Source organism: Halichoerus grypus, chromosome 10 (assembly GCF_964656455.1).
Source record: "Halichoerus grypus chromosome 10, mHalGry1.hap1.1, whole genome shotgun sequence".
NCBI classification, from domain to species: Eukaryota; Metazoa; Chordata; class Mammalia; order Carnivora; family Phocidae; genus Halichoerus; species Halichoerus grypus.
This window is the reverse complement of record NC_135721.1, coordinates 125,640,476-125,654,655: the sequence shown is the minus strand read 5'-3', so window position 1 is coordinate 125,654,655 and position 14,180 is coordinate 125,640,476. Positions and strand designations below refer to the sequence as shown.

General features: G+C 46.7%; 1 protein-coding gene and 1 long non-coding RNA gene across 32 annotated transcripts in view; one reads left to right on the top strand and one right to left on the bottom strand.

Annotated features, from left to right (window-relative positions):
- ZMYND8 (zinc finger MYND-type containing 8) overlaps positions 1-14,180 on the top strand; it is a 127,602-nt gene that overhangs the window by 78,107 nt on the left and 35,315 nt on the right. For all 31 annotated transcript variants that reach the window (XM_078057273.1, XM_078057274.1, XM_036069715.2 and 28 more), the window contains one exon: positions 6,685-6,825. In XM_078057273.1, coding sequence (XP_077913399.1) covers positions 6,685-6,825 — 141 coding nt within the window. The remainder of the gene's footprint in view (positions 1-6,684; positions 6,826-14,180) is intronic.
- Positions 7,802-12,568, bottom strand: LOC118521280 (uncharacterized). The gene is made up of 3 exons (XR_013441533.1): positions 12,432-12,568; positions 9,085-9,228; positions 7,802-7,937 (listed from the first exon to the last, which is right to left on the bottom strand). It is a non-coding gene; the product is annotated as an uncharacterized LOC118521280 (long non-coding RNA).

Genomic DNA, 14,180 nt, shown 5'->3' with positions numbered 1-14,180 from the left:
TGTTCCTTCAGATTTTTTTAATGTGTAAACCACATTGACAATCATTACCAGAATATTTTGTGGTCAAATGGGATCATACTAAGCTTTCTTTTTTTTTTTTTTTTTTTTTTTTAAAGATTTTATTTATTTATTTGACAGACAGAGACACAGCGAGAGAGGGAACACAAGCAGGAGGAGTGGGAGAGGGAGAAGCAGGCTTCCCGCGGAGCAGGGAGCCCGATGCGGGGCTCGATCCCAGGACGCTGGGATCGTGACCTGAGCCGAAGGCAGACGCTTAACGACTGAGCCACCCAGGCGCCCCCATACTAAGCTTTCTGCTCCTTTCAAGGGAGCAGTGTTTCTCTGACATCTTTCTGTGTTTATCCATATACCTCTAGTTGTCAGCATATAGATGGCATGTGAATATGACAGAAATGATGGGGGCATGTGATTGAATGAATTTTAGGAAACATTTCTTAGGGGAGGAAACCTGGTTTTATGAAATAATATAAATGCAAATATTTAAATGGATACATTGATCTTTTTTTTTTTTTTAAAGATTTTGTTTATTTATTTGTCAGAGAGGGGGAAGAGAGAGAGAGAGAGAAAGCACAAGCCAGGGGAAGGGGCAGAGAAAGAGGGAGAAGTAGACTCCCCGCTGAACAGGGAGCCTGACACAGGGCTCCATCCCAGGATCCTGGGATCATGACCTGGGCCGAAGGCAGATGGTTAACCGACTGAGCCACCCAGGCACCCTAATTTTTATTTTTTAAAGATTTTATTTAGTTTAGAGAGAGAGAGAGCATGCACACAGGGGGAGGGGGGAAAGGGCAGAAGGAGAAGGAGAGAGAATCTCAAGTAGACTCCATCCACACTGAGCACAGAGCCTGGCTTGGGGCTCGATCCCATGACCCTGAAATTATGACCTGAGTAGAATCAAGAGTTGGACACTCAACCGACTGAGCCACCCAGGCGCCCCTAGGTGTTATTTTTTTAAACAAGTTAACCATGCTTGTGAGGGCGCCTGGGTGGCTCAGTCAGTTAAGCGTCTTGCCTTCGGCTTGGGTCATGATCCCAGGGTCCTGGAATCCAGTCCCACATTGGGCTCCTTGCTCAGTGGGGAGCCTGCTTCTCCCTCTTCCTGCTTGTGCGTGCACTCTGTCTCTCTCACAAATAAATAAATAAAATCTTAAAAAAAAGTACCTTGTTAAAAAAAAAAATACTTCCTCCCTGCCGATGACTCCCAAATCTATTAAAAAAAAAAATGCATGTGAAAAAGATACAGGATGGAGATATCTGTCTATCCATATCTATATCTGTGTCTCTACCTTTCACATGTTTATTGACCATATTTTCCCCTGAGCTGCTCATTTATGTCTCTTCTTTGGATTGTTCATCAATCATTCTCTTAGCACACCTTGTTTTTTAGTAGCTGCATAATATTGAGATTATTTAAACTGATGTCTTTTTATGAAGAAGATTTTCCTTGGGTTGCCAGTATCGTTTCTTTGTTGCTTATCATGACCAGGATCATGAGAAGAGAAACGGAGAGCTCATTCTTCCATTAACTCTCTCATGTATCTGCTCATTCTGTCAATGTCTCGGACACCAGGTGGCATTGTAGGTACCAGGCAGGGCCCCTGCTCTCCTGGGACTGATGTTCTCATGGCCAAGGGGAGATGGTAAACAAGAGGCTCCTTGACCCCCTTGGATGGGGCTGGTAGGGGAGGGCCCTGAGGGTGGTGTTTGAATGGTACCAGCCAGTGTGACAAGGGTGGGGGTGATGGTGAGGGCCTTTCCTCTGGAATCATGAGTATATATAAAGGCTTGAATTGGGAGCAGGTTTGAATTTGGAAGAACAGTACAAAGGCCTGTGTGTGGCTGAAGATTCCAGAATGAGGAAAGGAAAGGTCAGATGTGTGGGTGGATTTTATTCTGGGGGGATAGCATGCCTCTAACGTGGTTTTATTTATTTTTAAAAACGATTTTATTTTTAAGTAACCTCTACACCCGGTGTGGTGCTCAAACTCACAACCCCAGGATCAAGAGTCTCATGCTCGCCCCACCTCTGGATGGTTTTAGATGGAGGAGTGGTATGCCTGGCTGCTCTGTGGAGGGGTGCTGGAGAGGGGTGCTGTGGCAGGAGGCAGGGGGACCTGTGGGAAGCTCTTACAGGGTGTTGGTGGGAAATGATGAGCAGGGGCAGTATTTACCAACCATTTCTTTCATTATGACCCTGTAAGGAGCCATTTTAGACATGTTTTCCTATCCATCCTCGTTGTGACTTTTTTTTCTAAACAGAGGTGAAAATCACATGACCTAAAATTAACCATTTTAAAGCGCACAACTCAGTGGCATTTCGTGCATTCACAGTATTGTGCCACCACCACTTTTCTGTAGTTCCAAAACATTTCCTTCACTTCCCCCACTCTCCGCTTGCTTGCCCCTGGAGACCACCGGTCTGCATTCTGTTTGTATGGATTTGCCTATTCTGGATACTTCATTTAAGCGAAATCATACAACCTGTGGCCTTTGTGTCTGGCTCCTTTCACTGAGTGTATGTTTCCAGGGGCCTCCCCATTGCAGCATGCATCTGAACCTCATTTCTTTTCATGGCTCAGTAACATGCTACTGCGGACACCCCAATTTGTCAGTACATTGGTGGACATTCGGATTGTTTCCACCTTTGAAATGTTGTGAATAGTGCTGCTATGAACATTTGTATACCAGGATTTGAGTACTGCTTTCTGTTCGGGGGTATATACCTAGGAGTGGATCCTCGTGAAATTTGAAAATACTGTAGGTCTGTTTATGTACTGCCTGTGTCTGTTTTCTTTTCTTTTCTTTTTTAAAGATTTTATTTATTTATTTGACAGAGAGAGACACAGCGAGAGAGAGGGAACACAAGCAGGGGGAGTGGGAGAGGGAGAAGCAGACTCCCCGCGGAACAGGGAGCCCGATGTGGGGCTTGATCCCAGGACGCTGGGATCATGACCTGAGCCGAAGGCAGACGTTTAACGACTGAGCCACCCACGCGCCCCATGTGTCTGTTTTATACATAAAAAGAGTAAGAGTGTTTCACCCCCCAAGAGCCACCTTCTGCCCTTTGAGGGGCATATTGTCCCATTGAGACTGTGTGCACTAGGCTGATAGCAGTGGGCGTGGAGACCAGATGGGAGCGGGGGTTGTATTTTGGAAGTGGTATGAGGAGGCCTTGCTGAAGAGTGGGGTAAGTTGAGGCAGGAGAGCAAGGGAGGGATTGAGGCAGTGTAGACGTGTTTGGCCTCGAACGTCTAGATGAGTGGTTGTAGCATTAACTCACATGGGGAGGTTGAGGCAGGTACACGGTGTTTCACAAATTGGGGAGGTGGGCGTATGGTACTCGGGTGGGCAGGGGCCATCTCTTCCCCCTGAGGTGGGTGACCCCAGTGCTGTCCCTTTCCCAATTACATGAGGCATTTTCATTCCAGATGTCTGTGAGGGGGGCCTCTGACCTCTGCTGGCTGGGGAGAGAGTGAACCAGACCCATCTCTACTGGCTCACCCTTATTTTTGCCATGTCCAAGTGCTGTGTTTAATTAAAAAAAAAAGTTAGGACATATTTCTTAAACCTTCAATACTTAAGTTTTATTAACAAAGGAAACTTTATATGTCTGAAATTAAAGACTTTCTGTTCCACTTATGTTTTAACTACAGAATTTCAAAAATAACAACTTTGCCTCTGTGCTTGCTGAATTCCCCTGCCGGACCACAAGTGGGGCAGGGCTCTGTTAGACCACCTGCTGGCTTCTCTTTCCTTACTTCCCGCCCCCCCCCCCGATTTTATTCAATTAATTAATTAATTTATTTATTTTTTAAAGATTTTATTTATTCATGAGAGACAGAGAGAGAGAGAGAGGCAGAGGGAGAAACAGGCTCCCAAGGAGCAGAGAGGCCGATGCGGGACTCGATCCCAGGACCCTGGGATCACGACCTGAGCCGAAGGCAGACACTTAACCATCTGAGCCACCCAGGCGCCCTGATTTGATTTTTTTAAAGTAATCTCTACATCCAGCATGGGGCTCGAACTCGTAACTCCAAGGTCAAGAGTTGGATGCTCTTCCGACCGAGCCAGCCAGGCGCCCCCGCCTTCCTTACTTTGTTCACGGGAGCTGTTATTATTAAGTCAGGAACTGTGGACTCTTCGTGGTTGAGTTCTGTGTGCAATAGCATGTTTTGTTATGGTTCACCCTTTCTGGTTAGGCTTTTTTGTTAAAGTGCCTTGCAGTTGCACGCAGTGCTTTGGCTAGTAGAGGACGCTTCCTGCTCTACGTGGTTGCTAGTTTGTGTAGGAGAATACAGTGTGAGAGGCCCCGGTCTTTCATCCTCCCAGAGAGGTTTCAGCCACTTCCAATCTCTTTTGGAAGGAAGCAGGTAGAATACAAGTGAATAAGTAATAAAGAAAATCCCAAGACTAAAGATTTTATTGCTCATATACTTACATCTTTTGCAGTGCCTTTACCTTTGATACCTTTGATGCTCTCTCTCTCTCTCTTTTTTTTTTTTTTTCAGTGGGCCAAGTACTTTAGTTCTACTAGTTCTACTTGTTCTCATGGTAGCAGTGGTTATAGTAACAGCGCTCGTAACAGCGACTGCCGCTCTCATTGGCCAGAATGTTGTGTACCAGGTGTTCGCCAGGCATTTGTCCATCCTTACAGCAAAATGAAGTTAATTTACTATTTAAAAAAAACTTAAATCTCAAAATAATTTCAAGTGTTGATTGAGCCTTTGCTAAGGACCACTTGACGTGGATTAGCGCATCTCATCTCCACCTGCCCTCCTCATTTGCAAGATGAGGTAAAGGATGCCCAGAGACAAGCCCACTTCATCCCTTTGTGGATTTATGAACCTCAGCACTACTGACCTTTGAGACCAAAGATAATTACTTGTTTTGGGGGGCTGTGCTTTATAGGTTGTTGAGCAGCATCCCTGGTCTTCACCTATGAGACACCAGTGGCACCCTCCCCTCCCCCAGTGGTGACAGCCAAAAATGTCTGCAGACGTTACCCAGTGTGTCCTGGATGGCCAAATCACTCCTGGCCAAAAACTACTGGTTTAGATGATTGAAACCAAAGCCCTCGAGGTTAATGGGGAAATAGAAAATACTACTACACTGATAGCAAATAATAATATAGTACTTAACTGATGCCAGGCACCGTTTAGATGATTATTTGATCATTACAACTTGATGAGGTAGGTACTTTTATCAGTCCCTTTGTATTATGTTATCAACGTCCCTCTTTGAGGCTAGCAGGAAAGGAGATTCACAGACCTCAGGTAGCTTGCCCAAGGACATCCAGCAAGTCAGCTGCAGAGCTGGACTTTAAACCCAGTGTCTGGCTCCCGATACATGCTTGCAGCCCCCCCTTGTCTGTGTCTGGTCTTTACCCTCTGTTACATTAAAGCTAGCGTTGGCAGGTCCTAGAACTAGAGCTGAGCAGGTATATGAGTTTCACCCATTGGATCCTCACTTTGAGTATCCTCCCATTTGGCAGGTGAGCAAACTGAGGCAAGCATCCACCAAAGTGTCTGAGCACTTTTGAAGTCCCCAGGATGTTCCGATTGGTAACCCCTTTGCCATCAACAGCTTCTCTTAAGGACCAGATCATTGCAAAGTCCATGTTTCTTATGTGTCTGAGGAAGGCTGGCCATTTTGTTGTCTGGCATGAATTTAGTAACAGCACAGTCCCAGTAATGGCAGGCTATTTATTATTATTTTTTTAGTTTTATTTTTTTTAAAGATTTTATTTATTTGACAGCGAGAGGCACAGCGAGAGAGGGAACACAAGCAGGGGGAGTGGGAAAGGGAGAAGCAGGCTTCCCGCGGAGGAGGGAGCCCGATGCGGGGCTCGATCCCAGGACCCCGGGATCATGACCTGAGCCGAAGGCAGACGCTTAACGACTGAGCCACCCAGGCGCCCCAGTGGCAGGCTATTTAGGCAAAGGGGCAGGATCTCTGAACACTCCCATTTTGTCACATGGTGTGGTTTCTGTCCTACCCCCAGCTCAGTGGATGAGGCTCAGGGGAGCAGTATATAGGTAGTTGTAAGGTATTTTTAAAAGACTTGGGCTTAGGTACGATTCTCTATTCTCCTATAAAAGTTTGGAACATAGCAAGGAGGGAGATAATTGACCAGTGACGCCCTCACTCCATCTGGTGCTGAATTTGGCTTCATTCAGCCTCACGGAACCTTTGAAACGGGAAGCCGGAGATCTCCCAAGGGGTCGACTCGGCCTCCGGCAGGTGCAGTGCCTGTGCAGGCCGGCTCCTGCATCTCCCACAAACGGACGGCATGCCATTTGTAAGCCTGGCTCCGGTCTCTGCATCTGGGCTGTGCTGGGGGCTGGTTTAATCTCTGTTTATTTTGAGATTTACACCCGTGAATGGGCCAAACCAATTTCAGTGGCAGCTTAGCCAATTTGTCTTAGAGCTTTGTGTTTAATAGAATGACTGGGGAGGCCTTCTTCCTTCGAAGCTTTAACGGTTTAACATTTTGGGTAAATCCTGTGCTTGACATAAATGGCCAGCCCTTCCCGCTGCTCCCCATCTGTGGCGCTCTGGGGGCCTTGTTGAAATCAAACACAGTTTCTCTCCTCTCCCCCTAAAAAGTTTTATTTATTTATTTATTTGTAAATTCATTTTTTAACAATGAACATACTTTTTCAGCTTCACCAGCCTCTGCAAAGACGGGACAAGCAGGGAGTTTATCCAGCAGCCCGAAAACTTTCTCTCCTCAAGCGTCAACACCCATCACGACGAAAACAGACAAAACGTCCACCACTGGAAGCATCCTGAATCTTAACTTGGGTCAGTGGGAATTTTTGGAAGTCTCTTTCTGCGGCAACTATGAATATTCTTGCAAGTTGTGATGTCCTCTTTTGTGTATGGTTCTTGAGCTCTGAACCTCTTCTCTCTTTGTAAAATATTTAAAAGGTACACTGGACAAAGATGAAGAGAGATTGGTAAGAGGAGCAAGTAAGGGATTTCCTGGGGCTTGTTGACATGCAAAGTTGTTTCATCTTGAAGTTTACAACCATTTCTTGCCCTTGACCCCAGTAACCTGGTTCTTATATATGTGTATTATAGGTTTTTTTTTTTTTTTTTTTTTTTTTAAATTATTTGAGAGAGAGAGAGAGCACATGAGCTCGGGGAGGTGCAGAGGGAGAGAGAGAGAATCTCAAGCAGACTCCCCACAGAGCGTGGAGGCCGTCAAGGGGCTTGATCTTATGACCCCAAGACCATGACCTGAGCTGAAATCAAGAGTCGGCCGCTTAACTGACTGAGTCACTCAGGCATCCGGTGTGTGTATGTATGTTTAATGTTTTATATGCACACACGCGCGATGTATGTAAAGTTTTATGAATCAGTATTTACTTTATGTGCAGTATATTTTGATATATTGTTTTCTTAATTCTCTTCTAATTTTTAAAAAAATGCTGGTCTTTATCCCTGACTTAGTAGGTTGTTTTTTTCCCGCCATTGGAGTTCATTTGGTTTTTTAATTTTTAATTTATTTATTTTTAAGAGATTTTATTTATTCAGGGAGAGAGAGTGTGTGCACAACTGGGGAGGAGGGGTAGAGGGAAAGGGAGAAGCAGAATCCCCACTGAGCGGGGAGCCCGACGTGGGACTCAATCCCAGGACCCTGAGATCATGACCTGAGCCGAAGGCAGATGCTTAACCGACTGAAACACCCAGGCGCCCCTCATTTGCTTTTTTTTTAAAAGCACTACCTTAGGCGAAAGTCTTCAGAAAAATTATCACAGGAAATGGGAAATATCCATTTGCGAAGTTATTTTATTGATTCATTCCATCATGATCCTTGATTTTTATTGAGCATCTATTACATGCTGTGTGCTCTTTCAGGCACAGGGCAGGGAGTGGTGAGCAAGGGCCCTGCTCTTATGCAGAGCTTGGTTCTAGAAAGAGAGAAACAAATAAGGTAAATAAACAAGACAGTTCACCCCGTGAGAGAAGGTAAAGTGTGCTAACATGATAAGGAGAGAGATACGCAGGATGGGGGTGGTTTGGAAGAGGCTCTGTTTAGGGAAGGCCTCTGTGAGGTAGTATTTAAACCTAGATTTGCCTGACAAGAAAAACCAGCCATCCCTGTATTGGGAGGAAATCGTTGTAGGAGGAACTAGAGATTTACAGGCCTTGGGGTAAGGGATGAACTCCCTGTGCTGTAGGAATGACAGGGAGGCCCAGGTGGCCTGTCCCAGTGGGTGAAGGGGAGAAGTTGGGGAGCTGAGGTCCATCAGCCCTGGGACCCGGTGCGGACCCTGGGGCAGACCCTGGGGCGGACCGTGGGGTGCAGCTGTTGGAGCAATGGAGGGATGTGAACTGAGCATTTTAGAAGGACCACGCTGAGTGCCGTGTTGAAAATAGCCTGTCAGCTGTTCTTCCCCAGGGACAGTTCCCTTATTCCCCTCCACGGGACACTTGGCAATGTCTGGAGACATTTTTGGTTGTCACAGCTGGGAAGGGAGGCTCGAGAATCCAGGGTTTTAGGAAGGGAGGGAGGGGCAGCTCCCTGTGTGGAGTGATGCTCACGTGTGAATTCACAGCCTCTGGAGGCCAGTACTCTCCAGGTTGATCTTGTCCTGCAGTGCCCTTTCAGATGGAGAGACGGAGGTCTGGAGGGGGGGCTGCAGGTGCCCAGGATCGCGGAGCCAGTAGGCCGCAGGGCTGGAGGAAGCCCGTGTCTCCACGGAGCCCAGAGCCTGGCTCGTCCTGGCCCCCCGCTTAGTGCAGCTTGGATGTGGTCCAGCAGGCAGAGTGGTAACTTTTGGGGCCCCAGCTCAGATTGGCTGGTGCGAATTGCTCCCTTGCACAAAAGGCGACCCATTTGCTCCCTTGGGGAACATTCATTGATCTCAGCAGTGTGGTTTGCTTTCTCACACCCTACCTCCACCTCCACACCCCAAAAAGGAACACTGTGCAGAGGCAGTTCTCATGGTCATGTTTCCTCTCTGCCAGTCATGTGTGGTAAGAATAGCTCCTTCCCTAAGCCAGGCGGTCTTGGACATCCTTGTGATGGCTGGGGGGTCTTCTGGTTTGCCTTACCTGTGGTGGCAGTGAAGGATTTCTTCCTGTTGTGTGGGACCCGAGGCTCTCCTGTGCAGAAGCGTCCCCCTCTCCAGCTTCTTCCGTTCTAGGACACACGCCTTGTCAGTAGGAACGAAAGCATTGGGTTGGCATTTCAGTTACCTAACGGGAAGAGGATCAGAGAGGGACCAGTGAAAAGTGTCATGGCTGGGTAGAAGGATCAGACAGTGGAGGGAAGTTCTAAATAATCCTCAAGAGCTTGTCTGGGGATGGGGCAGGTGCTTTATATGGGACTTCTTTTTTTTGTTTTTTCTTTTTAAGTAGTCTCCACACCCAGCGTGGAGCCCAGTGGAGGGCTTGAACTCATGACCCTGAGATCAAGACCTGAGCTGAGATCAAGAGTCGGACACTTAACCGACTGAGCCACCCAGGCGCCCCATGGGGCTTTTTTTAATGTCTGGCATCCATGTAACTACTTTGAGCAGACAGAAATGAGACCACGCTGGGGATGCTGACAACATTATTATATCTAACAAAATGGTATTTCATTAAAAAAAAAAAACAACAACTGGAAAAGACAAAATTAGAGAGGTGGAAACCGGGAGTGATTGTGGGGGGGGGGGTTGGTGTGGGGGAGGGTTTGACTATAAACTACAAAGGGATTCTTTGGCCTTTGACATTGTTCTGCATTCTGTGTGTGGTGGTGGTTACACATATCTATATGCAGGTGTTAAAACTCCTACAACTGTATTTCCCCCCAGATTTTACTCTCTGTAAATTAAAACTATTAAAAAAATACAACAACCTTCAAGGTGTAGATAACAGCCCCATTTCAATGAGGTAGAAGAAACTGGGGCAGGGGTGCCGGGGTGGCTCAGTCCTTAAGCATCTGCCTTCGGCTCAGGTCATGGTCCCAGGGTCCTGGGATCGAGCCCCGCATCGGGCTCTCTGCTTGGTGGGAAGCCTGCTTCTCCCTCTCCCACTCCCCCTGCTTGTGTTCCCTCTCTCGCTGTGTCTCTGTCAAATAAATAAAATCTTTAAAAAAAAAAGAAACTGGGGCACAGGGAAGCAGTTATCTGCCCAGCCAGGATCACCTGTGGTCTGCGGTCATGTTTGGCCTGTGGACTCAGGCCTGTCTGCCTTGTAGTTTATGCTCTTAACCACGATATGTGAGCCGACGCACTGCAAGATGGGGCCATGTTTGGATGCTGGTGGGCTCTGGACACTGCCTCTCATGCCCTTGTCTAAGTCGGCCTAGCTGTAGGGGTCAGGGGGTAAGGTGACGATTTTGAACAGGTGGTCCCATGGAGGACAGATTGCTTTTCTGAAGGATGAAGCTCCCCCAAGTTGAACCTGTGTTGTCAGACTCTGAACACAGAAATGCAGATTTTTATATGAACTCTTCTCGGTTTTAAAAGTCGGCAATCAGTTGCATTAAAAATGAAAACTCTTTTTTGGGCGAAACAAATAAATCCAACCCAAAATACAAAAACCCAGCCCAGTGGGTCATCTGTTGGATTTGTGATTCTTAGAATTAATTTTGGTGCATGACAAAGGGGAAGGCTTTCACAGAGACTGTTTCCTCCCTGCTTGCTAACGTACGGGCCCCTCATTTGCTGTCTCAGGCCTCCTGTCTGCTCTAAAACAAGGAGCCGAAGCCTGGTGGATGGTTACAGCCCCTTTCTGTGACTGTATGGAGAATAAGTCATGAATAAGAACGAGAGAAGGAAGGCCTGATTCTTTTCTTCTAGACTCCCGTTTGCTTCTCTGGGAATCTCGTCTCCTCTTAACACACAGGGTGTTTGCTTTGGGCTGAACAAACACAGCAGTTCCGTGATCCTGTTGGTGACACAAGTGTGTCTGGATGCTCAGTCAGAGATGCTGACAGCAATGTGAAGTTGTCAGACCCAGAGTGTTGCTGCATGTTTATTCCTTTGCTCTCACTGATGGGAGGTCTCCTTTCTTTCTCTGGATAAAGCGATACCTTGAAGTCAGGCATCCTTTGAGAGCCTGGATGCAACACTGGGGGCCCAGGCTTCCCACAGGTTGCCTTGATTTTTTTTTTCCCCCCAGTGGGTGAAGTGAGGAAGATCTCTGCTTGGCTTTGATTGATAAGAGATATTTGCCAGGGTCTCTGGTCTGGATGATATTGTTCCCTCGAAGGAGCCACCATTTTGTAGCTCCTGGAAGTCCATCCATTATAGTCACCCAGCAGCTTTTGAACAAAGGAAATCTATTTCTTTTGTTTTTTTTTTTTCCCTTGAGAGAGGGAGCTCGTGAGAGGGGGTAGTTTGGGGGGTGTGCAGAGGGAAAGGGAGAAGGAGAATCCCAAGCAGCCCAGAGCCTGATGCGGGGCTCGATATCATGACCCTGAGATCATGACCTGGGCCAAAATCAGGAGTGGGACAATTAACCGACTGAGCCACCCAGGCACTCCAAGAAATCTATTTTTTTTAAATTGAAGACGTGCTTATATTTTCTTGAAAAAGTTTATTTTAACGAGTCATGAAGGCACACGGTAAGAGAAATTTCAAAGGACAGAAAGATGTTTAATGAAAAGCCAGCCTGTCCATAACCTCTGATCACCTGCCCCTCCCAACAAGTGACCATGGTTACCTCTTTTTAATTTCTTGGAGAGCTCTTCTATATATACACCAGGAGTTTTCAACCTGGGTGATTTTTGTTTGGCAGTCTCTGGAGATGTTGTTATTATTACTACTTTTAAAGATTTTATTTATTTATTTGACAGAGCGAGAGCGAGAGAGGGAACACAAGCAGGGGGAGTGGGAGAGGGAGAAGCAAGCTTCCTGTGGAGCAGGGAGCCCGATGTGGGGCTCAATCCCAGGACCCTGGACCCTCAGATGCTTAACAACTGAGCCACCCAGGCGCCCCTGGAGATGTTATTTTTAAGTAATCTCCACACTCAGTGTGGGGTGTGGAGATCAAGAGCGGCACACTCCACCGACAGAGCCAGCCGGGCACGCCCCTAGTGACATTTTTATGGTCACACCTGGGATATGGGTGCTACTGGCACCTGGTGGGTAGAGGACAGCAAGGCGCTGACCATCCTACAATGCACAGGACAGCCCCCAGCCTCCCACCTCCTTACCCGCCCCCCCAAAGACTTATCCAGCCGCAAATACCAATAGTGCCAACATTGAGAAACCCCAAGAACACATATATTCAGATCTGTGCTCCATTTCCTTCTTTTCTCCCCACACCAATGCTAACGCATTCTGCCAATTGTTATCTTCATTTTCATTAAACAGGTTGGCTTTTCCAGAACAGCATATAAAGGTCTGCTACGGTTTTATTGTAGCAGCTGTATTTTGTTGCACTTCAAGATGAAGTGTTGACTTATTTACCTGGGCACCTTCTGTATTGGCTCTAGGTTGTTTTGGTGTTGAAAACAGCTGCAGGGAAGACCCTTTTGGCCCATGTGGGAGCGTAACTGTAGGATGAGTTCCTAGAAGTAGAATCTCCGGTCAGAGGCCGTGTGCGGTTGACATTTTGAGAGATCCTGCCAAATTGCCCTCTAAAGGGATGCTTCTGATTTATGCTCCCTCCAGAAATGTAAGATCGTGTCTCTTTCTCTAGCGTTGGTATTTTTTTTCCTCCCTGGTTTCCATTTATAGCCTAAGCTGTCTTCATATCAGCAGAGAAGTTCAAAATGTTGGCAGCAAAGGTGGATTCTGAAGACATTCCTGATATAGAAGGGCAAGGGTAGAAATAGTCCCGATAAGCCACTATTAGCTAAACGAGAAAGAAGCTCTTCTTTTCTCCCTGCGGAGGAGAGGGAAACTCAAAACGCAGCTGAAAATTAGAGAAAGTTAATTAGATTTGGTTAAACTCCTGAAGGTCTGCTCCCAGGGACCTGATCCCCGCCCCCTCCTGGCTTCCGGTGGTTTCTTGTTAGAATAAACATTAATGTAGGTTATTGACCGGAGAAACCTTAACTGTAAAATGAGGTGCTTTACCTTCTTTTCATTGCTCTTGATAATGAGTATTTCAGAGTTCAGCCTTTTTAGGCTACAGTTCAGAGATGGCATTTACCGTTAGACGCATAGTTACGCACACACACAGGAGTGTTCCGGCGAGGTGTCGGTCTCTCTTGATGAACCCTAGGTTTAGAAGGTTAACACAGATAGACAAAGGTTAAGGCAAATCAGGAGGAGTTTTCTTTTTTTGTTTTTCTTAAAGATTTATTTATTTATCTTAGAGTGCGCACGAGCGGTGGGGAGGGGCAGAGGAAGGGGGAGAGAAGCAGACTCCTCGTTGAACATGGAGCCTGACTTGGGGCTCGATCTCACAACCCTGAGATCATGACCTGAGCTTTAATTGACTCAGCCATCCAGGCGCCCCAGGAGGAGTTTTTTTTACTCACATAGAAGATTGGACTAATACAGGGACTAATACAGCCTTAGCTGCCAGTTAGAATCATCTTGGGTACTTTTTTTTAGATCTTATTATTTTTTTTTTAAGTAGGCTCCATGCCCAATGGGAGGCTTGAACTCATGACCCTGAGATCAGGAGTCACATGCTCAACCGATTGAGCCAGCCTGGCGGCCTTTCAGGGGTACTTTATTTATTTATTTATTTATTTTTCCAAAGATTTTATTTATTTATTTGACAGAGAGGGACACAGTGAGAGAGGGAACACAAGCAGGGGGAGTGGGAGAGGGAGAAGCAGGCTCCCCATGGAGCAGAGAGCCCGATGCGGGGCTCGATCCCAGGACCCCGAGATCATGACCTGAGCCAAAGGCAGCCACCCAACCAACTGAGCCACCCAGGCGCCCCTGTCAGGGGTACTTTAAAGGGCCAGTGTCCAGACCTTCCCCTAGGCCATTTAATTCACATTCTCTGGGAGGGGGACCAAGGCATTGGGATTTTTTTTTTTTTTTTAAAGCTCTATAGGCGATTTCATTGTGCAGCCCAGATTAGCAGTCGGTGCATTAGAAATGGGGATGGTAAATTTTATGGCCTTTGGACCAAATCTAGCCCCCCACCTCTTTTTGTAAATAAAGTTTTATTGGAACACAGTGTCATCAATTTGTTTACATATTATTTATGGCCACTTCGGCAGCAGAGCCTATATGGCCTGCAGAGCCCAATTT